Below are 22,305 nucleotides of genomic sequence, written 5' to 3'. Positions count from 1 at the left end.
TATATCTTGTCTTGACAAAACTTGGCTTCTTAATGACATTTAACCGAACAGATTTTAAAACCAGCACAGGGATGGGTTTTGGTCTTTTGTTCTTACTCCATGATTGACAGGTGGAATAATTAGCCAGTGAAATGCCTATGGGTTCATTCCATAGTCACAGGAGAGTTATAAACCACACACTCCCTAAAAACACAAACACGTGTAAAAACCTGGGTACATACCATAGTAATCCCCATAAATGGTCATGTGAAGTGTGAGTAGACTATGCTTGTTGAAATCTTTCTTCACTATATATTAAGTAGAATTCTTCTTCCTTAACAGCAGGAAGCAGAACGGCATTAACTTACATTTCCAGCACAAATGTTACACTACCAATTCTGTCCGCTTGGACGACTGGACAGCCCACATTTACAAGTCTCTGAAGTGATATATTAGATGTGTTTCCCATTCCCAGTGCAAGCTGACACCTTTTAAAGTTGACCAGCCTCACCAAGTGTGTGTGTGTGTGAGACAGTTTAAGAGGTCTTGCTCAGGGGAAATGTCAAATGGCAACACGTTTCCCACAATTCTCCATTTCATTCTCACGTTGTGTGTATCAACTTGTTGCTCGCATTTGAAATGCACCTCATCGCAGTTCCTGATCTCATTTGCGTTGTCTCCCGCAGTCACCTCCACTCAAGGAAAATGAGTTTCGGGTTTAAAGCGAGCAGGATTCGAGCAGCGTTAGCCGGAGGAAAATGTCAGGCTGCTTTCTGCCTAAACGACTATTGACAGAAAGATCTGTGAAGCAGAAAGCAATTTAAGATGAAAAGGGCCATTTTACTGTCAGTCCTTGTCGCCGCTTCACCACGACAGTCAGCCATTATCGCTAAACACGAGTCAATGAGCACGCCGCGTAAACAAACAAATAACAGTATGAGACGGCTTTGTTAACTTGCGTACTGTGATAAAACCATCACAGGGTGTTTAAGTTGGGCAGACAGTCGCAATCAAATCATTCAAACTTCACTATTGCTATCATTATTCTTAGCATTAGAGTAGTTTAGCTAGTAATCAGCCACATATAAAATAGCTTAGCTTTGTGGCAGAAATTTTTGGAGAGGATAGCATTGCTAACATTTCCTTAAGAACAAAAAGTTTTCTGTATACAAAAAATGCACTTGTATCTTAATAAACTTTATTTGAAACTAATACAAATATGATTAAGATGTCAACCACACTGGAGTTGTTTAATCATTAACTGCTAATTGTGCTAATTGGTAAGTATTATAGTGTTGTTTGCCCTGGTGAAAAAAACAGCATATGCTGGTAGGTAGGTTTTGATGCTGGTTTAAGCAGGTCCTTAGCTGGTTTATGCTGGTCCTTTGCTGGTTTATGTTGGTCATGTTGCTGGTCAAGGACCAGTATCCACCAGCAAAGGACCAGCACAAACCAGCAAAGGATCAGCATAAATCAGCAAAGGACCAGCACAAACCAGCAAAGGACCAGCATAAACCAGCAAAGGATCAGCATAAACCAGCAAAGGACCAGCATAAACCAGCAAAGGACCAGCACAAACCAGCAAAGGACCAGCATAAACCAGCAAAGGACCAGCATAAACCAGCAAAGGACCAGCACAAACCAGTCTGATTTGTGAATAATTCATTCAGTCTTATTTGGACTGATTCATTCAGTCTGATTTGTGAACAGTTCATACAGTCCAATTTGTGCATGATTCATTCAGTCTGATTTGTGAACAGATCATACAGTCCAATTTGTGAATGATTCATTCAGTTTGATTTGTGAATGATTCATTCAGTCTGATTTGTGAACCGATCATTCAGTCTGATTTGTGAACCGATCATTCAGTTTGATTTGTGACTTATTCATTCAGTCTGATTTGTGAACAGATCATACAGTCCAATTTGTGCATGATTCATTCAGTCTGATTTGTGAACAGATCATACAGTCCAATTTGTGAATGATTCATTCAGTTTGATTTGTGAATGATTCATTCAGTCTGATTTGTGAACCAGATCATTCAGTCTGATTTGTGAACCAGATCATTCAGTTTGATTTGTGACTTATTCATTCAGTCTGATTTGTGAACAGATCATACAGTCCAATTTGTGAATGATTCATTCAGTCTGATTTGTGAACAGATCATTCACTCCGATTTGTCAATGATTAATTCAGTCTGATTTGTGAACAGGTCATACAGTCTGATATGTAAAGGATTTGTTCAGTCTGATTTATCAATGATTTGCTCAGTCCAGCAAATGTGAACCAGATCATTCAGTCCACCAGTAAATGATTCACCCAGCACAAACAGTCTTCCAGCAAATGTTGGTCATGTTGCTGGTCAAGGACCAGTATCCACCAGCAAAGGACCAGCACAAACCAGCAAAGGACCAGCATAAACCAGCAAAGGATCAGCATAAACCAGCAAAGGACCAGCACAAACCAGCAAAGGATCAGCATAAACCAGCAAAGGACCAGCACAAACCAGCAAAGGATCAGCACAAACCAGAAAAGGATCAGCATAAACCAGCAAAGGACCAGCATAAACCAGCAAAGGATCAGCATAAACCAGCAAAGGACCAGCACAAACCAGAAAAAGGACCAGCATAAACCAGCATCAAAACATACCTAACCAGCATATGCTGTTTTTCACCAGGGTGAATACTTTGTGTTTTGCTAAGCTCTATTACTACTGCTAATACTTAGCGTTAGCAGTCTCATATTGGTTTTGTTACTAAACAACCACCTAATACCCAGAATGCTCTGCTAACTATCCAGAGCACCTTCGCAATTACTTTAGCATTGTAGCTGTAAGTTTTGCAAAGGTTAGCTTCGCTAGCATTTCGTTAAGAAAATATTTTAATGTTTTCTGTACACAAAAATATTAAAATGCACTGATATCCTAATCTTTCTGATACCAATGTGATAACTTGTCTGTCCACATGAAAAAAAAAAATACCTGAGTAAACTGTAGTATTTACTATGGTAAACTGTAGTAAATTATAGTATACTGTAGTATATTTGGCTAGTTTGGCTAGTAAACAACCACCTATAAAATACCCAGAATGCCCTGCTAACCATCCAGGCCTTAGCTATCACTCAAAACGTGTTAGCATTGTTGGTATTACTATAGGTTGGTATTACTAACATTTGCTTAAGAAAAAATGTGAATGTTTTCTGTACACAAAATTATTGAAATGGACTGATTTCCTAATCTTATTGATACTAACATGAATATGATTGAATACGAAAAAAAATACCTGATTAAACTGTAGTATTTACTGTAGGAAATTATAGTATACTGTAGTACAGTATTTACTTATTTACAGTATTTACTACATATTGTTAATGTATACTACAGCGTATGGAAGTTGTGTTTAATCATTAACTGCTTATTGCACGAATTGTTTAGTTTTATAGTGTTGTTTGAATACTTTGAGTTTTGTTAAGCTCTACTATTATTACTAACACTTAGTGTTAGAAGTCTCATATCATATTTTCTCATATTTTGTTAGTAAACAACCACCTGTAATACCCAGAATGCCCTGGTAATAATCCAGAACAATTTAGCAATCACTCAGAACATGTTAGCATTGTGGCGATAAGTTTTGCAGAGGTTAGCATTGCTAACATTTCGTTAAGAAAAGATTTTGATGTTTCTGTACACAAATATTAAAAATGCACTGATATCCTAATCTTACTGACACCAATACAAATATGATAACTTGTCTATACACACACACAAAAAATACCTGAGTAAACTGTAGTATTTACTATAGTAAACTGTAGTCAATTATAGTATACTGAAGTATATTATAGTATTTACTACATTTTGTTAACTTATACAACAGCATACTGTAGTATTGACAACACAGGAGTTGTTTAATCATTAACTGCTAATTGCACCAATTGTTCAGTATTATATTGTTTGAATATTTTGTTTTGCTAATGCAAGCTTCGCTATTATTGCTATTACTTAGTGGTCTCTGATTAGTTTGGCTAGTAAACAACAACCTGTAATACACAGCCCTGGTGAAAAAACCAGCATATGCTGGTAGGCATGTTTTGATGCTGGGATGCTGGTTAGGTATGTTTTGGTGCTGATTTAAGCTGGTCCTTTGCTGGTTTAAGCTGGTCCATTGCTGGTTTATGCTGGTCCTTAGCTGGTTTGTGCTGGTCCTTTGCTGGTTTATGGTGCACCAAAACATACCTAACCAGCATCCCAGCATCAAAACATACTTACCAGCATATGCTGTTTTTTTCACCAGGGAGAATGCACTGACAACCATCCAGAGCACCTTAGTAATCACTCAGAGCATGTCTATCACCCATATGAAAAAAATACTGTAGTAAACTGTAATATTTACTACAGTAAACTGTAGTAAGTTATAATATACTGTAGTATGTTATAATATTTACTACACTTTATCTTATACTACAGCATACTGTAGTACTGACTACACAGGAGTTGTGTTAATCATTAAGTTCTGATTGCACTAATTGTTCAGTATTATAGTGTTGTTTAAATACTCTGTTTTTCTAATGCAAGCTTCACTATTATTGCTAGTAACAATCTTTTATTGGTTTGGCTTGTAAACAACCACCTATAATATTCAGAATGCCCTGGCAACCATCCAGAGCACATTAGTAATCACTCAGAGCATGTCTATCACCCACATAAAAAATCAAGTAGTAAACTGTAGTAAATTATAGTATACTGTAGTATATTATAGCATTTACTACATTTTGTTACAGCATACTGTAGTAATTAATACACAGTAGTTGTGTTTAATCATTACCTGTTAATTGCACTAATTGTTCAGTATTACGTTGTTTGAATACTCTATTTGTTTTGCTAATGCAAGCTTCACTACTGCTAATACTTAGCAGTCTCTTACTAGTTTGGCTAGTAAACATCCACTCAGAGCACCTTAGTAATCACTCAGAGCATGTCTATCACCCACATGAAAAAATACAGTGGTAGACTGTCATATTTACTACAGTATACTGTAGTATATTATAGTATTTACTACATTTTGTTAACTTATACAACAGCATACTGTAGTATTGACTTCACAGGAGTTGTATTCATTTCATCACTCTCAGACTTTGACCTTTGACCCGCAGGAAGAACATGCGGCCGTGACATTACCGAGTGCGTAGGTGCGTTTGTTAGACTCCCAAATCACGATTTTAATTAGCGTCATTGCTGACGCATTTAATGATCTTTTAGCTGGGATGTGTGGAGATGGGTCAGGCCAGAGCGACGTGAGATGTTACAGCTGCGTGACGGACGCTACAGATGAGAGGTTTTATATGGTAACCATTGGATACAGGAGCAAGGTAGATTTCAAATTATTAGCAGTACATTGGGTCAATATTTGTTCTCATTTCACAGAACAAACTTGAAGGAGCGAGTGTCAATATACAATGACCTTCCCTCAACACATACACACTCAGAGGAATCAGAAGCTGCAGTCATCAGGCCTCAGGGGTTTGTGTGGGGTTGTGGGTGAGCAGATTCACAGAGCTTGTTATAGTAGCTGTGTATCGGCACAGAGAATAAATGATATCTATAAACTGAAGACAATAGGAAAACAGTTAACACTGTCATATTATCTGTTCATCATTCTGTCTATCTATCTATCTATCTATCTATCTATCTATCTGTCTATCCATCTATCTATCTGTCTATCATTTGTTTGTTCATGCTATCTATTGTTATTCTTTGTCTATCTTTCTGTCTGTCTGTCTGTCTACCATTCTTTGGTTCTATCTATCGTTCATTGTATTGTGCTATCATTCTATCTATCGTTCTGTTATTCTATCTGTGTATCCGTCGTTTGTTTGTTTGTTTGTTCTTTCGTAAATTCTATCTATCGTTCTGTTATTCTTTGTCTATCTTTCTGTCTGTCTGTCTAACATTCTATCATTCTATCTATCGTTTGTTCTGTACTATCATTCTATTGTTCTATCTATCTGTCTATCTATCTATTATTCTATCGTTCTATTGTTCTATCGTTCATTCTATTCTCATTCTATGTATCTATTGTTCTCTTTAATTCTATCTATCTATCGTTCTATCTATCGTTCTATCATTCTGTCGTTCTATCTGTTTGTCTATCTATCTATCTATCATTTGTTAATTCTATCTATTGTTATTCTTTGTCTATCTTTCTATCTGTCTGTCTGTCTACCATTCTTTGGTTCTATCTATCGTTCATTCTATTGTGCTATCATTCTATCTATCGTTCTGTTATTCTCTCTGTCTATCGTTTGTTTGTTTGTTTGTTTGTTCTTTCGTACATTCTATCTATCGTTCTATTATTCTGTCTATCTTTCTGTCTGTCTATCATTCTATCATTCTGTCTATCGTTTGTTCTGTGCTATCATTCTATCTATCTATCTATCTATCTATCTATTTATCATTCTATCATTCTATCGTTCATTCTATTCTCAATCTATGTATCTATTGTTCTCTTTAATTCTATCTATCTATCGTTCTATCATTCTATCATTCTATCATTCTATCTATCGTTTTATCTATCGTTCTATCGTTCTGATTGTCTATCTATCTATCTATCTATCTGTCTATCTATCTATCTATCTATCTATCTATCTATCTATCTATCTATCTATCATCTATCTATCTATCATTCTATCGTTCTGTCATTCTATCTGTTTATCTATCTATCTATCGTTCTATCATTCTGTCGTTCTATCTGTTTGTCTATCTATCTATCTATATCTATCTGTTTGTCTATCTATATCTATCTATCTATCTATCTCTGTCTATCATTTGTTTGTTCATTCTATCTATTGTTATTTTTTGTCTATCTTTCTGTCTGTCTGTCTGTCTACCATTCTTTGGTTCTATCTATCGTTCATTGTATTGTGCTATCATTCTATCTATCGTTCTATCTATCGTTCTGTCGTTCTGTCTGTTTGTCCATCTATCTGTTTGTCTGTCTATCTATCTATCGTTCTATCCTTCTATCTATTGTTCTATCATTCTATTATTCTCTATCTATTGTTTCCTTTAATTCTATCTATCTGTCTATCTATCTATCTATCTCTGTCTATCATTTGTTTGTTCATTCTGTCTATTGTTATTCTTTGTATATCTTTCTGTCTGTCTGTCTGTCTACCATTCTTTGGTTCTATCTATCGTTCATTCTATTGTGCTATCATTCTATCTATCGTTCTGTTATTCTCTCTGTGTATCTATCTATCGTTTGTTTGTTTGTTCTTTCGTACATTCTATCGTTCTATTATTCTGTCTATCTTTCTATCTGTCTATTATTCTATCATTCTATTGTTTGTTCTGTGCTATCATTCTATTGTTCTATCTATCTATCTATCTATCTATCTATCATTCTATTGTTCTATCTATCTATCTATCTATCATTCTATCGATCTGTCGTTCTATCTGTTTGTCTATCTATCTATCTATCGTTCTATCCTTCTATCTATTGTTCTATCATTCTATCATTCTCTATCTATGTATCTATTGTTCCCTTTAATTCTATCTATCTATCTATCTATCTATCTATCTATCTATCTATCTATTTATCTATCATCTATCTCTCATTCTATCCTTCTCTTCTATCGTTCATTCGTTCTGTCATTCGTTCTATCGTTCTGTTATTCTCTATCTTTCTGTCTGTCTGTCTGTCTACCATTCTATCTAGCGTTCTGTTATTCTCTGTCTATCATTCTATCTTTTTATTATTCTATCCTTCTATCTATCTATCTATCTATCTATCTATCTATCTATCTATCTATCTATCGTTCTATCGTTCTGTCGTTCTATTGTTCTGTCTGTCTGTTATCCAATGATTCCAGTCTTCCAGTGTCCCCCCTTCCCCCCAGAAATCATAGTATTACCATGGTGCATGTCCAAACAAACATGGAAGTACCATAGTACTTTTTGGTACTGTTTTCCTGCTAGTAATCTCTCTTTCTTTTTCATTCTGTTCCACTCACCCACCCTCTTTCTCTTTCTCTTTCTCTTTCTCTTTCTCTTTCTATTTTTTTTTATTTCTTTCTCTCTCGGTCTGACACACATTCACAGAGCATCTACTGTAATATCTGATGACATGCTGATGGAATGAATGTGTTACAAATATGTAGCAGATAAATATCCGCTGACTCCATGTCTTCCAGAAGGCCTGTTTCTGCTCCAGCGCCTCCACACCTGGGTAACAGCTCTACAGCCAACATGATATGATTATTAGATCAGTTTAGTGCCTGTGTTTGTGCCTCATTTAAACATACACCTGCTCCTGTGATTAATTTATATTCATCATTTTTTAATACTTCACATTTAAATTATATCCAGACAAATAATCTGGAAAAAATCTGAAATTACTAAATACTAAATCTAAAAAAAAAAAAAAAAAAAAAAACAGCATTTTTGTATTTATTTTATTGAGAGAGAAAGTACATGGAGTATTTGAAAATGTGTTCGTGGCAGCGCACAACTTCTACTGTATCACTCATTTGAAATGTTTGTGGTATGAAATACGATCTAAAGCAACAAGCCACATTCTACAATGTTTTTGTATTTAAAATGTATTACAGTTCAGTTTGTGATTGAAACTTTACGGAGCTAAAAGCAAAGTCATATTTATTACGGCCTGTAGGGTGCGCTCTTTCCCTCTCCCTACTAAAGGAAAGGGGAGGATCCCTGGGTGTCTTCAAGGACAGCCATTGGTTTACCGGGCTCATATAAAACGCAGTACATACCCCAAAAGTGAGAGGGCTGGAATTCAAGCAGTTGATGTATATCCCTGCAGGAGAGGGAGAGAGAGAGAGAAAGATCAGGACACGGGCAGAGGGAATCCGCACCCTTTCCAGAGTGATTGTAGAAAGCTGTACGTTTGTGCGTGTCTTCTCCGTTGTGCGCCTCCGCGGACTTGCGCGTAAAGACAATCAATGAAGGAGAGAAGATCTATACAGAAACTGTCCCTTCAGTCCGGAATGGATCCGAGTCAGAGCCTCAAATGTAAGATCGTGGTTGTGGGGGACAGTCAGTGTGGGAAAACCGCTCTGCTCCACGTTTTTGCCAAGGACTGTTTCCCAGAGGTGAGATGCGTAAAATCCAGTGGGTGCGCACAACTGCGCTTTACGATATATGCTTTAGTTTTGTAGCATGTTTTCATTTTCACATTTTAACCTTTTAAAATAGACTTGTTCAGTAATATTTGTGTCTTTTTCCTAGAATTACGTTCCCACCGTGTTTGAGAATTACACAGCAAGTTTTGAGATTGACAAGCAGAGAATAGAGCTCAGCCTGTGGGACACCTCAGGTGAGTCTCAAATTATGTTTTTGTAAATATATTGTGTATACACTAAGTATATACTATAGTATGGGGTCATCAACCTTTCTTAGGACCCTTTCGTGGATAGAAAGCCAGAGCTTTGACTCCTTGTTACATATTTTATAAAACTGAGTTTTGCATTTTAAACCTCATATTTGATGCTAGGCATATATTACAATATCAATATTTAATGCTGAACTTTAGCTTTTGATTGGAGTTAAGTTAATATATAATAATAAAATGTGTTTTAGATCCAAATATAATTCAGTAGCATCACAGACCCCGTTTGAAAACCCTTGCTATAATGTATATAAATAGTTTAATTGATATGGAAAGTAAATAATCTGTATATCATGATGTAATAAACATTGTGGCTGTTAATATACAACGCAGTCACTAAACTGAGGCCTTGTTATAATTTAAAAAATTCCAGGTTTGGTGAATTTGGTCAGGGTTCAGTGATTGTTTTGTTATATAAGTTCCTAATTTAGTTTATTTTATGTCCATTTATAGTGCATTTAAATCCTGTTGATCCAAAACATGTCCAGACTTGTTGTCTTTCTTCATGAATCCAGTCAAAATATCATTATTTTGATGCATCAGTGTGTTGTGCAGGGTAATGATGTGATTGCTAGCGCTTACGTTTATGCCTGGAGGAAAATCTGGGTTTGTTTAATAGCTTTTCTTTCTTTTTCTGAGCGGTTGAACGATTCTCGGTTGTTGAGTCAGTATGAGAGCCTGCCAAGCGTTTAATCACACACACACACACACACACACACACACACACACACACACACTGCTAATACACTCTCACACACTCCACCCATCTGTGGAATATGATCCGTGGACACCTCACTTTTAAGGAATGTTAGGATGGCATCACGGGGAATGCTGTAAGTGATGTTTTGGATAAACAAATGAAACCGAAACTGTTGCCACAGCTGGGGTCATGCTGCAATTCACACGTTTAACAAAACCAAACAGCCGTAACCACACAGGCAAATTAGAGTGGGGTCTTGGCTCACTCTGTCTGAATGTAGGGTGTTGGTATGTTTCCAGAGCTCGCGCTCGGCTCACCCAGGAGAGATCAGACCTGCTGTCTGGAGGTAATCACAGGCCCTGTAAAGCATCCAGCCAGACAGACTGCTTTAGACGGTGGCCTGTTTGGGGCTTAACTATGATCTGGAGTAAACTGCATTCAGACCTGAACCTGGGGGTTTAGGTTGTTTGGTGCTGTGTGTGGTCTGAAATCTAAAGTTCTGCGCTAAATATTTCCTTCACCAGCATATGTTAAGCCACCAAACTACAGGTATAGACCAACACCAAATCAGCAAAGCTGGTCTTTTTGCAATCTCAATTAATTTTTCTCATATTCTCAATCTGGATCCATTTCTTGCATCCAAAACCCTGTGCCAGAGTAATTTCCTAAATCAAGAGCCATGTGTTAAATTGAGCAACTGAAAGGCTAGCACAGCTGGTCACTAGCTTATGTTGTGTTTCAAATGCTGCTATGCTGGTTTCTTATCTAGCTTAACCAGCAAAACTTGATACTTTTGAACAGCATGGCCATGCTGGTCCATTAGCTAGACCAGCACCAATCCAGCCTTTGCCAAAAAAGGACATTTGCAAGACCTAGATCTAGAGAACTGCGTTAATCTAGAGTCAAATATGCCATTTTCTCAATATAGAGTTTTCTGAATATGAATCATGTGAGTGTGAGCCTATATCATAGAACCAAATGTTAAACTTTGAGCTATTCTCCAAAACTAGAACAATATGCTGCAATTCCAACATTTGGAGTCATGTGCTCAATTTGGATTAATATCCTGAATAGAGTCTGGAAGTACTTGCCTAAATTTTGACCCATGTGCTAAATCTAGAGTTATACCCTAAATTCTCAATCTCTAAAGCTCAAACTAGATCTATATCTGATGATAATTCAATGCATGGTGGTTCAGTTTGGTTCGTGATGTAGGTACAGGAGTGTGTTGGGCTGACAGATGTCTGCGGTGGGCGTCTGCGGGCAGGGCCGCCCGTCTGATACTGGCGTTTGGATATGTAGTTAGTTGCTTGTGTCAGGCTGTGGGCTTCCAGCCTGCTGTTCATTACAGTGTAAGTTATTGTGTCAGAGCCAGGCTCCAAGGACTGCCCAGTGTGTGTGCGGTCTTTCCTCTCAAATGCCTAAGTCTAGGATTTAACAAGTTCCTACCACACCTGAGCACATTTCATATAATGAGAGAAAGACAAATGTGGACTAGGAAACCTTGGGTATTTGTCCTTGAATAATCTTAAGTTCTTTGCCTTGAGTATTTCTGAACAGTCTACGAATTTGGGGGTTGATCCCAGAATTGCCCGAATGAATAGTTTCCTGGCATCTTCTCTTTGTGCTGCTTTGTTTGCAACAGCTGCCACCCCCGTCACCCAAGAGCTGCTCCTGTCATTGTCCACCAATCAGCTGTTGAGTCACGACCCCATTCACCATTCAGCTGGCAGCATCCGTCACTGATCCGCCATGGAACCCATTGATACAGTAGAGTACATGCGTACCATTCTGAATTAAAACAGTTCGCTTCCGAAAGGGAACGACTGAGAGTTTCTGCGTCTGATACAAAAGAGGGGAATACAATTGTGTTTCTTTTTGTTTGTTGTACTTTTGCTCGAGCTCAAGTCTTGCGTAACATCTTTTTTGGGACTGTTGCCCATTGTTGTGTTTGTTAAAACAGTTCCCACTCACGCCGATGAAAAACCGAGTATTATTCCAAAGTCAAAGTGCTGTTGCCATTCTGCGGCATGAATGTTTCATTAGGCTTTTCTCGTGTATATTGATTCTAGGGCTTAGCAAGTCCTTCTAAATCTGAAACCCAAGTGTGTATGTGCATGTATTGTGTGTTATGTGATACACAAGAGGCCAAGTGTCAGGATAACACCCTGCCGGAGACAAGAGACCGCATGCTCTCTGATCTTCTCGATGGCCATGAGCATGTGTGTGTATATCCCCTAATAGCCGAACCTCCATGGAATCAGACCCCTTCCCCCAGCTCTGCTCTTCCAGACACTTATTGACCAGAAACCCCCTGCAGATGTGAAGCCAGGATCTTGACATGCCTGTCTCAAAAGGTTCCTTATCCACCAGTCAGACCATGATCAATCAATATACGCACACTTAGCTTTGGGATCTTTTTGTTCCTTTGTGAGTTGTACGTTTTACAATAAGCACATAATTTCGGATAACTATAGGCCCAAATTCAGTCCATTGTTCCTCAAGCGTCCTATCTCCTTGCTCCCCTAGGGCTGGTGACGGATATGCTGTCATGACATAGTTCGATTGGATGGTGTCTTTGAATTGGCAATTTTGATAGGATGACCTTCTAAGATGTCACTTGTTTGCAGCTGAAATTTTTATCAGACATCTTGATCAGAGGTTGTGGGCTGAAAGCCAGAATGGATATTTCCTTACAGAAAAGTAATGTGAATCTCTAGCATGGAGCTAAAAGTCTTAAACTCTACAATGTGATGTATTTTACACTGAAATAGGCTAGTGAATGTGGAAGTAATGAAATGTGAGACTTGATATTTGATTTGATCTTGAAAGTGGCCATTTATGGTCAAGAAACACTACTAGTAGAATATCTTAGCTGTGGGCAGTTTGACTATAGCCAATAAGATACCACTTGGAATGCCAAGTTTTGCACAGCCAAGTGCCACTCTTCTTTGCAATATGTCAAATCTAGTTTCATTTGATTGCAGATGAAAACAAAGATGCACAGGTACACCAGGTACATTTATTAAGAGGATGAATAAAGAGATTCAGCTATTGCATGTCTTTTCAAAGTCCTAAACTAAGATGTTGCTGTCTAACCTCCTTAATCCAACCCTTGACTATTATCAGCAAGGAGAGACCTCATTATCAGCTGACCCCCGAAAACAAAACGTTCCCGGGATCTTTTCAATGGGCTCCTGCTGGGACAGGCTCTCTCAGACCCGCTCCTTAAAGCTGGTCAACTATTGTCGGCCGGATCATATTTCCAACCTCAACGATTTGGGCCTGCATGCCTCACATTCCTGTGAGAAAAGGTTTGCTCTCGTAGTCCACAAAGCAGCTATTGTGTGGTGGGCCGCCAGGGAAAAAAAAACGCGCCATGTGAACCGTTATGTTCTCTGAAATTATTCTTACCTTGTTAGTCAAGGAGGAAATTAAATTCAGAAGGAACTCGTGTACTGATGTGGAGTTTGAAAAGAGCTTTTTGTAAAAGTTTGTAATGGTGTGTTAGCAATTTTTTCAAACATGAATGAGCATCAAGGGTTTTACAGCGTAGCTTCAGGGTTAAATGTACTTTGCAGAGAACTGTGTCTGTTTATTGCTTTATTTTGATGTAGATTAGGAAGACATTGAAGGATCCAAGCCAAAAATACCATTGGCCAAGAATTCTTTACTGTGTGTGTGCTTTTACGTGGTCACCACATGTTTAGAGAAGCATTTGAACACTTGGGGAATCCATCAGCTGTCAGTATCCCTCACGCACACACACACATTGTGGAATGCGGTGTGTGTTGTGATAGCTATGGTGTTCCACAAGTGTGTATGTCGCTCCATTTAGCTGTTACTTACACAAATATTGTACAAATAAACACAGCAGGGGTTGGGTTTAGTATTGTTGCGTTGGACAAAGTAACCAAATAATGTGTTTAGTGAGCTGTTTAGAGAGAAAACTGTGTGTGGTGGGGTGGGGGTTGGCATAGAGATTGTGTATATTCATTTATGCGTGCGTGTGGGCATCTGTTGTGTATCTTTCAGAAAACTAGAGGGCGAAAACTAACAAAAAGCAATGACAACAACAACAAAACACAAAATGTAATTTTTTGGTATTTTTCCCCACTTAAAAGTATATTTACACTAACATATATCATCTTATAATATTTACTCAAAAATGCTACCAAACTTCAGATTCAAAATAAGTTTGATAATTAGACCTACATTCTAAGTAGTTACATTGACTAATTAGAGATTGCATGATTAACCATAAAACCAATCAGACGTCTCATGTGAAACAGTGAAATGCTGTTGTCCGAGTTGTTCTTGTTTTTTGGCCTGTAGCTGCGGTTGGAATATGAGCTGTAAAGTCCTGCGGCTGCATGTGTTTTCAACTTCACATTTTTCTACTTAACTTCTGGCACTGGGAATTATCATTCTGTCAAACTAAACAGCCCTCCCTTGCCTCTGTCTCTCTCGCTCTCTCTCATAAACACCACCTCTGTTCTGGAATCTGGCACATTATAAATGTGTTTGTCCTGTGTGGATTGTACATACCATGTCTGGTAGAGTTAGCGGTGGGCGGGAATGCTTCGTTCTGTCAGAGTAAATCCTGGACTGTACCGTCCTCACAAAGAAAAACATCTCTAGAGTTTTAAACAGGAGGGAAATGCTACATCTGGCAAGGGTCTAGTTATTAGTGTTGGCTAAGGAAAACAACAGTGTTTTTATTAGAGTAAGGGATTTGAAGAATTATCTTATGCTTGTGTAAATCATTATAAACCATTGTTTAGCATTGCACCAAAACTGGAAGTGTTCTGTGTGATTTTTTTTTTATAAATAAAAACCTATTTAAAAGCTTTATTCCTTCTGAAAGCAAAAGTGTGCATTTATGTGTAAAAGTTTCATGTTTAGTATGTCTGAAAAGGGGCTTCAGTGGTTTAAAAATTCATGAATGCTTTCAAATTACTGTCTGTACTGCATCGCTGAGTAAAAGTTAAATGAGGTTAAGTAATAAATTGACGGTCCTCCAGACAGACCCACTATCCTTGTCTAGTTCTCTGTGCATGCTTGTGTTCAAGTGAACTTTGTTCCTCCTGACCAATTCACCTTTTTATGTTACAGGCTCCCCGTATTATGACAACGTCAGGCCGCTTTCGTATCCGGACTCAGACGCAGTAATTATATGCTTTGACATCAGCCGACCAGAGACCCTGGACAGCGTCCTAAAGAAGGTGAATGTTTTTCCAACCTGTAATAATTGATTTAACACACTTAATGTGAGCTAAACACGTAGAATATTCTTTAATTAACATCTACAGTTATTTTTGAAATTATATTCCTGTCAAACAGTCAGATTTTAGGACTGAAGTTAGGGTCTTGAAGAACATTCCCACCAACCAATCAGATTTAAGGACTGGGCCATGGGGCGTTTAAGAGCATTTCTGCCAACCAATCAAATTTTAGGACTGGGGTTGGGGTATTGAAGAACATTCCCATCAACCAGTCAGATTTTAGGACTGGGGTTGAGGTCTTGAATGATATTCCCATTAACCAATCAGATTTTAGGATGGGGTTTGGGTTTTGAAGATTATTCCCATCAGACAATCAGATTTTAGGACTGAGGTTGAGGTCTTGAACAATTATTCCATCAATCAATCAGATTTTAGGATGGGGTTAGGCTTTTAAAGAATATTTTCCACCAACCAGTCAGATTTTAGGACTGGGTAAGGGGTCTTGAACAATATTTCCATTAACCAATCAAATTTTAGCACTGGAGTTAAGTTCTTGAACAATATTTTCATCAACCGATCAGCTTTTAGGACAGAGGATGGATTCTTTAACAACATTCCCACCAACCAGTCAGATTTTAGGAATGGGGATGAGGTCTTAATGAACATTTGCATCAACCGATCAGATTTTAGGTCTAGGATTAAGGTCTCGAAGAACATTCTCACTAGTCAGTCAGATTTTAGGTCTGAGGTTGGGATCTTAAACAATATTTCCATCAACCAATCAGATTTTAGGACTGGGGTTGAAGTCTTAAACAACATTCCCATCAACCAGTCAGATTTTAGGATGGGGTTAGGGTTTTAAAGAATATTCCCACCAACCAGTCAGATTTTAGGACTAGAAATGGGGGCTTGAACAATATTTCCATTAGCCAATCAGATTTTAGGACTGGGGTTAGGATCTTTAACAAAATTTCCATCAACCACTCAAATTTTAGGGCTCCAAAATGACTACTTGAAAAAATGACATTGATTGAAAAATGATTCATTTTACATTCTTGATAAAGGAAAACATTTTTTATTCTTTAAGCAGTTGACATCTAGGGGCAGAACAAGGGTGTGGTGCACTAAATTTTGGGAGTTTCCTGGATATCACACTGTAGGCTTGACCTTTCTGGCTCCTGGCAGTCTAATTGGCTTTTAAATGCCTTGCCTGTGATTCAGAGAAATTCTTCTACAACTCCTTTGTGATCTGTCCACTCTTTGTTGCATCCTAATAAAGTCATCCTTTGTTTGGTAGAGTAGGATATCTTGTTGTAGACTTTCAGTCTGGGGTCAGGTATCTGGAATGGCCTGTGGCTCTATTTCACTTGGTTAGGGTGGCCCCCTGGTTTGATAGCATTATGCTGGTATTAACTAGACCATGTGAGTGGAAGTTCAGCCGGGTGGTTTGTCTTAAAACGGTTGAGATCTAGCTCGCAGAATCGGAAATACGATCAGGCTACACGTGGGTACCTGGTGGAATAAGGTAGTGTTGTCTACGGGGACTTTAAAGCCCTTGGGAGCCAGAGGTGAGCACAAAAGGTTCATGGGAATGAGAGAATGTAGGGTGTCCGTGTTCCTGTGTGAACAATCGTATGACTGTGTTGTACCCGCCTGTCTCCCAGCAGATTAAATCCGGTGATTTTAATGCCACACCAACACAAAAAATGCTTTGTTTGGGAAGGACAGGAATGCAGATCACCTGTAGCATTGTTGGGAAGATACACACACAGATACACACCCTGAAAAGCAGTCATTACAGTGCAAGGTTTATCCTCACAGGAAGCATGTCCCTCACCTGTAGCAAGGAAGATTAATACTCTAGTGCTTGAGGAAAAAAGGGATGGGATGGAACATAATATGCTTAAAGAATGGGAACAGGAAACACTTGTTCTAGTCTTTTGTCCTCTGTCAGACAGGGATGGATCAAGGCCAGTTGGTTTCATCTTTCCCTGTTGGTTTTGTCCCTTTCTTTCACAGTGGAAAGGGGAGATCCAGGAATTCTGTCCTAACACAAAGATGCTGCTCGTCGGATGCAAGTCAGATCTCAGAACGGACCTCACGACTTTAGTGGAGCTGTCAAATCACAGACAGACACCGGTGTCATATGATCAGGTGAGTGGTTCTCACAAACTGTATTCACAATTTGGTTGGCTGAGACTGATTGGGTTGATATTTAACACCAATTCTATTACTTAACAAGTAATTAAGTTTATCACCAAGGGCGGTTCAGTAGCATTGCGATGGTTTAGGTTACTAATCTAATCCATGCATTAAATGTCTAAGTGAAAGCACGAAATCTTCCTGGGCACAAAGCTAAACTTAATTTTGATGAAATTCCAAGCGGTAATTGTAGCACTTCAACCGAGAATTGTGATTTAACTCCTAATTTCTGGTTTTGTTTCATATCAAAGCTCATTATCCTCTCTTTCTTTTGTAGGGTTCAGCTATGGCTAAGCAGATATCCGCACCTTATATCGAATGCTCTGCAGTGCAGTCCGAAAACAGCGTGCGGGACATTTTCCATGTTGCAACGTTGGCTTGTGTAAATAAGAACAACAAAAACATCAAGCGCAACAAATCGGCACGCTCCACCAAACGCATCTCGCACATGCCCAGTCGACCAGACCTAGCTGCTGTGGCAACAGACCTACGTAAAGACAAAGCAAAGAGTTGCACAGTAATGTAACACAAGGCTTTGGGGGGAAAGATTCATTCTGGGAAACGGTGAGGGTGGACTGTGCAAGAAAGTTCTGGAATTGCCTCCAAAGACAAAGCAAAAGTGGAGAGCGGGAGCGTTTACGTGATGTACCTGAAGGTCTCTCCAGTTTGAGGGTTCTTGTTGCCAGAACTTGATAAGCTTGCGGACGTGAACCCATATTACGGCCCCAACCACCTCTCCTAAACTTATCCACTCAGCAGGAGGATGTCACCACCCTCTCGGCCAATGGGAGGTCTTCCTTCCTGCTCCTGGATTTGAAGCTGCTTCCTCTCTGGAGGATTCCTTTTGGAAGCTTCTCCTGCAGGAAAGGAAGGAGGAAGTAGAATCACATAACTATTGAATCCAGAGTTCCGCTGAGCTTTGGCTCAGCTATTTTTAAAAGATGCACGTTTCGGTTGGCATCAACAATCGCACGATGGAACAGTGAAGGGGAAGATGATTTCCAAAATGGCGCAATTTTGGATAAAAGACAACTCTCGCTTCTTTCTTTTTGAGTCTGTACAGCTAAATGGGGATATGAAACGAGAGTGTATCACTGTGGTTACGGATCACTTCCTCCTTCGATCCTCCTCGGTCTGTTTTGTTCCTTCTGTAGACCAAGAGCACGAGTTTGTGTGTGTGCGTGGTTTTCGTTTTCTTATGCTAAGCTCAGCTAAAACTGTCACCATGGATACGCCGCTGGTATATTTGAACTCGCACCGTTTTCTCTATAACTCCTCATAATCACATTACGGTTCATTAGGATTCAGAAAAAGACAAACCAAAGAACTGGAAGGTTTTCAAGTCGGATGACTCAACGTTTGACGTTCTGAAGCGCATGATGGATGTGTTTTTGAGGGCTTTTGGTGGATCAATGAGAACTTCTTTCACGGTTCTGTGAGAACATGGTTACGCTTGTCTTTATAGACCGGGTATATAGAAGTGCAAATATGACCTTTGAGAATTGACCTGAGCATTTAGTATTCATTTGCATTCGGTTTATCCCTGAAGGGACATTCGCACTGACAACGATTTGCTGCATTTGGAAGTCATTAATTTGCAATGAGGGATGGTGATTGCAGGACAGACTGTTTAGAGTTCAATTTTATGCAAATCTGGAACAGTACTTTGGTGTGGCCTTTAAAAAACCAGTAGCCCCTCACTGCAGTACACAAGCTCCAGGGGGTGACGTTACATCCAAATCTAGGGGTTGGAAATGGGTAGGTGTAGGGATCAGGGGGTGGAGGCGGGTAGGTTTAGGGATATGTAAGGTGGGAAGTGTTGGATCTGGATCCACCTGGATCTTGTGTTCTGCAGTGAGGACCATCTTGAGATACCACTAATCACAGTACACTGTTAGCATGCTAATTTAACTAAAAATATCATGAATGTAACATATTGTAGACAAAAATCTAGCTAAACCGTCGGCTCCAATAGCCCTGCGCACAGTGTGCCGACATATAGTGCAATTGCACCTCGGGTGTTCCGAAAAAAACACCATTTTGCTAAACGAGTCAGTTTTTGGACAACTGATCATTGTAACCGATCCCTAGTAGGAACATATAATTGAAACCAATAGTATAGCAAGTTGGTGACATCCAGAGATTTAATTTCTGTCAGTGTAAATGCCGCATACGTCTAACACCACCATAAAAATAGCACAAAACTAGCTTTACATTGTAAATTGTCATTATCAGTCAAATGTTACATGAACATTTGTGCCTTTTCTGACATCTGTGAAGTTTTGTTTAAGCACAATTGAACTAATAAATAAACAATCAAACATAAATTCAAGGTCATATTAAATCTGCGCTTCTATCTGCCCAGTCCAGGAAAGAAAAAAAAAGTTTTCAAAAAACACACAAGAAAAAATTCTCTCCTCTCTCTACTAAACTATGCAGTCTGCTTCTAAACACGTGCGAGAGGATTGAGAAAACTGAATAATGCACATTCTTTCTCTTTCAAAACTAATTCAGTGTATTGCCTTGCAGAGCCGTGGGAAAAAAAAATGTGTCTCACCTTTGTAGTGCTAAAAGTTTCTCAAAACTAAATCTTCAGAAGTTTGAAGCTAGCTGCAAAGTCTCATTTGCTGCATGTTTGTAGTTGCACTTTTCGTTAAAACTTGCGCAAAACAAACAAAAACTGTCTTTTCTACATTCGTTTTTATTGTTTTTAATGGGTCAGAGAGAATTTCCTCGACTGTGTTGCAAAATTTGTTTTCACATAGACAGTATTAAACAAATTTGGTGTGTGTAAATGTTGAGATGTGTAGGTGCTGTTGAAAAAAACAAAAACAAATGTTTCCTAATGTAGGATTTCTGTAATTTTTTTTAATGCCTTCTGTGTGTGTTGAGGTCCATGTATGTCTGTTTTTGTTGATGTTGCCATAATATTTATTGAATTATATATTTTTTCCCTTAAAAATAAATGCAAAAATAAAATGAAAACAATCTTTTTGATATGAAATCTTTTCATTTTGCTTGTTTGTTGGGAATTTTAACTGACAGTATCTTCATAAAGCCAGCAGATATTTTTTCATGCAGTTGAGATTCATCGTCTCATTCCTAGTGACTCATTCCTTATTAAATTCCGAGTATGTGTGACTTTGCCTTGGGCGTCGGATCTCTTCCTGTGTGTTCTTCAAATTCATTCATGCGGTTTCGGGTCATTTCCCCCTGCGGAAGGAAATGACCTTCAGATGACCTTCACCCAGCCCTTTCCGGAGCCTCCATTCATAACCCCACCGTCCTGTAGCTCAGAGCGGTCTAGCTTCATTTTTCTCATTTTGAGCTGAAATATGGGCATAATTTCGCTCAAGTCAATTCAAAACATTGAATGTGGCTTTCCTGAGACAAATATGGCGTCATGTGATGAATAAGAAAGCTGTGGTTCGGGTATAGAGATGCCACATTAACAAGCTTCAGTCAAGGCCAGAATTTTCGCTCTTTTCTCCTCGCCGTCATCTCTTCTTTGTATGAATGCAGACTAAACACACACACTTTTTTACAGTCAAGAGAATCAGGCGGTATTTTTGCTTCTGACAGACAGCTATGGCAGAGATAAATCCAGACAATTACGAACCACACACTGTGGCCCTGATTAATTGTGCGAGTTGTGAAAGTGCTTTGTTGTTACGTTGAGACAACGCAGAGTGAAAGTGATTCATTACAGCAGCGGCTGACTGGAACTCACATTAATAGTGTTTCCTTTATGCATGATAGCTCATATATCACACGCAGAAACCTAGAATAAATTTAGACAAAACATGATGAATGATAACACAGGCTTGTCAGATGGCTGTTAGAATGTTTTTGTGCATATAAACAAAACCATGAGCAGTTGTTTTGAAAATCCCTAATAAAATACTACTAGGCAGCATTAGAGAAAAGTGATGCTATAAGATGGTAAAATTTTCATTCTTTAAAATATATGCCACATTACACAGTACTGTAAAATCTACAAGATTACATTTTCTGTATTTTTAAAATTATAATTTACTATTTAAATGTAATGCTTATACATAAGTAAAATTACAGAATTTTAAAAATCGTGTAATTTATATTTTACACATTTGTGTTATTATATTTGATTTATATAAAATTGTATCATATAATTATATCATTTAATTTCAGTGTTTTTATTAAATAATTGTGTAATTAAATAATAGTTTTGTTAAAGCTGAAGTAAAATAACATTTTAAATATTATATGACAAAGGTAAACTTTAAAATCTTAGAAATTCGATTTTTGATAACTAACTAAAATAAAGTAAGTTTAAGCCAACACACTAAAATATTGAAGCCCGTTTCTGCCACAGTTGAGAAAAAATGACTCTGTATGTTATAATAATGAGAAACGTTCTCATAATTATGACTAGTATCTCATTATATTGAGAGACTTTTTCATAATAATTAATTAAAAAGTAATAATATTCAAATCTCATAATCATGAGAAAGTGTCTTGTAATAATGACATACTTCCTCAAAATAATGACTTAGTTTCTCGTAATAATGAGAAACTTTTTCATAATAATGACAATAATAAGACACTTTCTTGTAATATTGATATACTTTCTTGTAATGACTTAGTTTTGCGTAATAACGATAATTTTTTCGTAATAATGAGATACTTTTTCATAATAATCACTTAGTTTCTCGTAATAATGATACTTTCTTGTAATAAAGACTTTTTCTCATAATAATGACACTTTCTCATAATAATGACTTAGTATCTTGTAATGAGATACTTATTCGTAACA

General features: G+C 38.0%; 1 protein-coding gene across 1 annotated transcript; it reads left to right on the top strand.

Moving 5' to 3' along the window:
• The first annotated feature begins 8,746 nt into the window (after positions 1-8,746).
• Positions 8,747-20,498, top strand: rnd3a (Rho family GTPase 3a). The gene is made up of 5 exons (XM_051094973.1): positions 8,747-9,087; positions 9,224-9,311; positions 15,199-15,308; positions 17,328-17,462; positions 17,788-20,498. The coding sequence occupies exons 1-5, from the start codon at positions 8,938-8,940 to the stop codon at positions 18,034-18,036; spliced, it is 732 nt and encodes a 243-aa protein (XP_050950930.1). The 5' UTR covers positions 8,747-8,937; the 3' UTR covers positions 18,037-20,498.
• The last annotated feature ends 1,807 nt before the right edge of the window (positions 20,499-22,305 follow it).

This window comes from Labeo rohita, chromosome 22 (genome assembly GCF_022985175.1).
Source record: "Labeo rohita strain BAU-BD-2019 chromosome 22, IGBB_LRoh.1.0, whole genome shotgun sequence".
Classification (NCBI taxonomy): domain Eukaryota; kingdom Metazoa; phylum Chordata; class Actinopteri; order Cypriniformes; family Cyprinidae; genus Labeo; species Labeo rohita.
Note: the sequence above shows the minus strand (reverse complement) of the source record. Positions and strands in the feature narration are given on the sequence as shown.

Coding starts and splice junctions, on each gene's coding strand:
- rnd3a (XM_051094973.1), top strand. CDS start 8,938: ATGAAGGAGAGAAGATCTATACAGAAACTGTCCCTTCAGTCCGGAATG. Junction 9,312..15,198: donor CAGCCTGTGGGACACCTCAG/GTGAGTCTCAAA, acceptor TTTATGTTACAG/GCTCCCCGTATTATGACAAC. Junction 17,463..17,787: donor CACCGGTGTCATATGATCAG/GTGAGTGGTTCT, acceptor TTTCTTTTGTAG/GGTTCAGCTATGGCTAAGCA.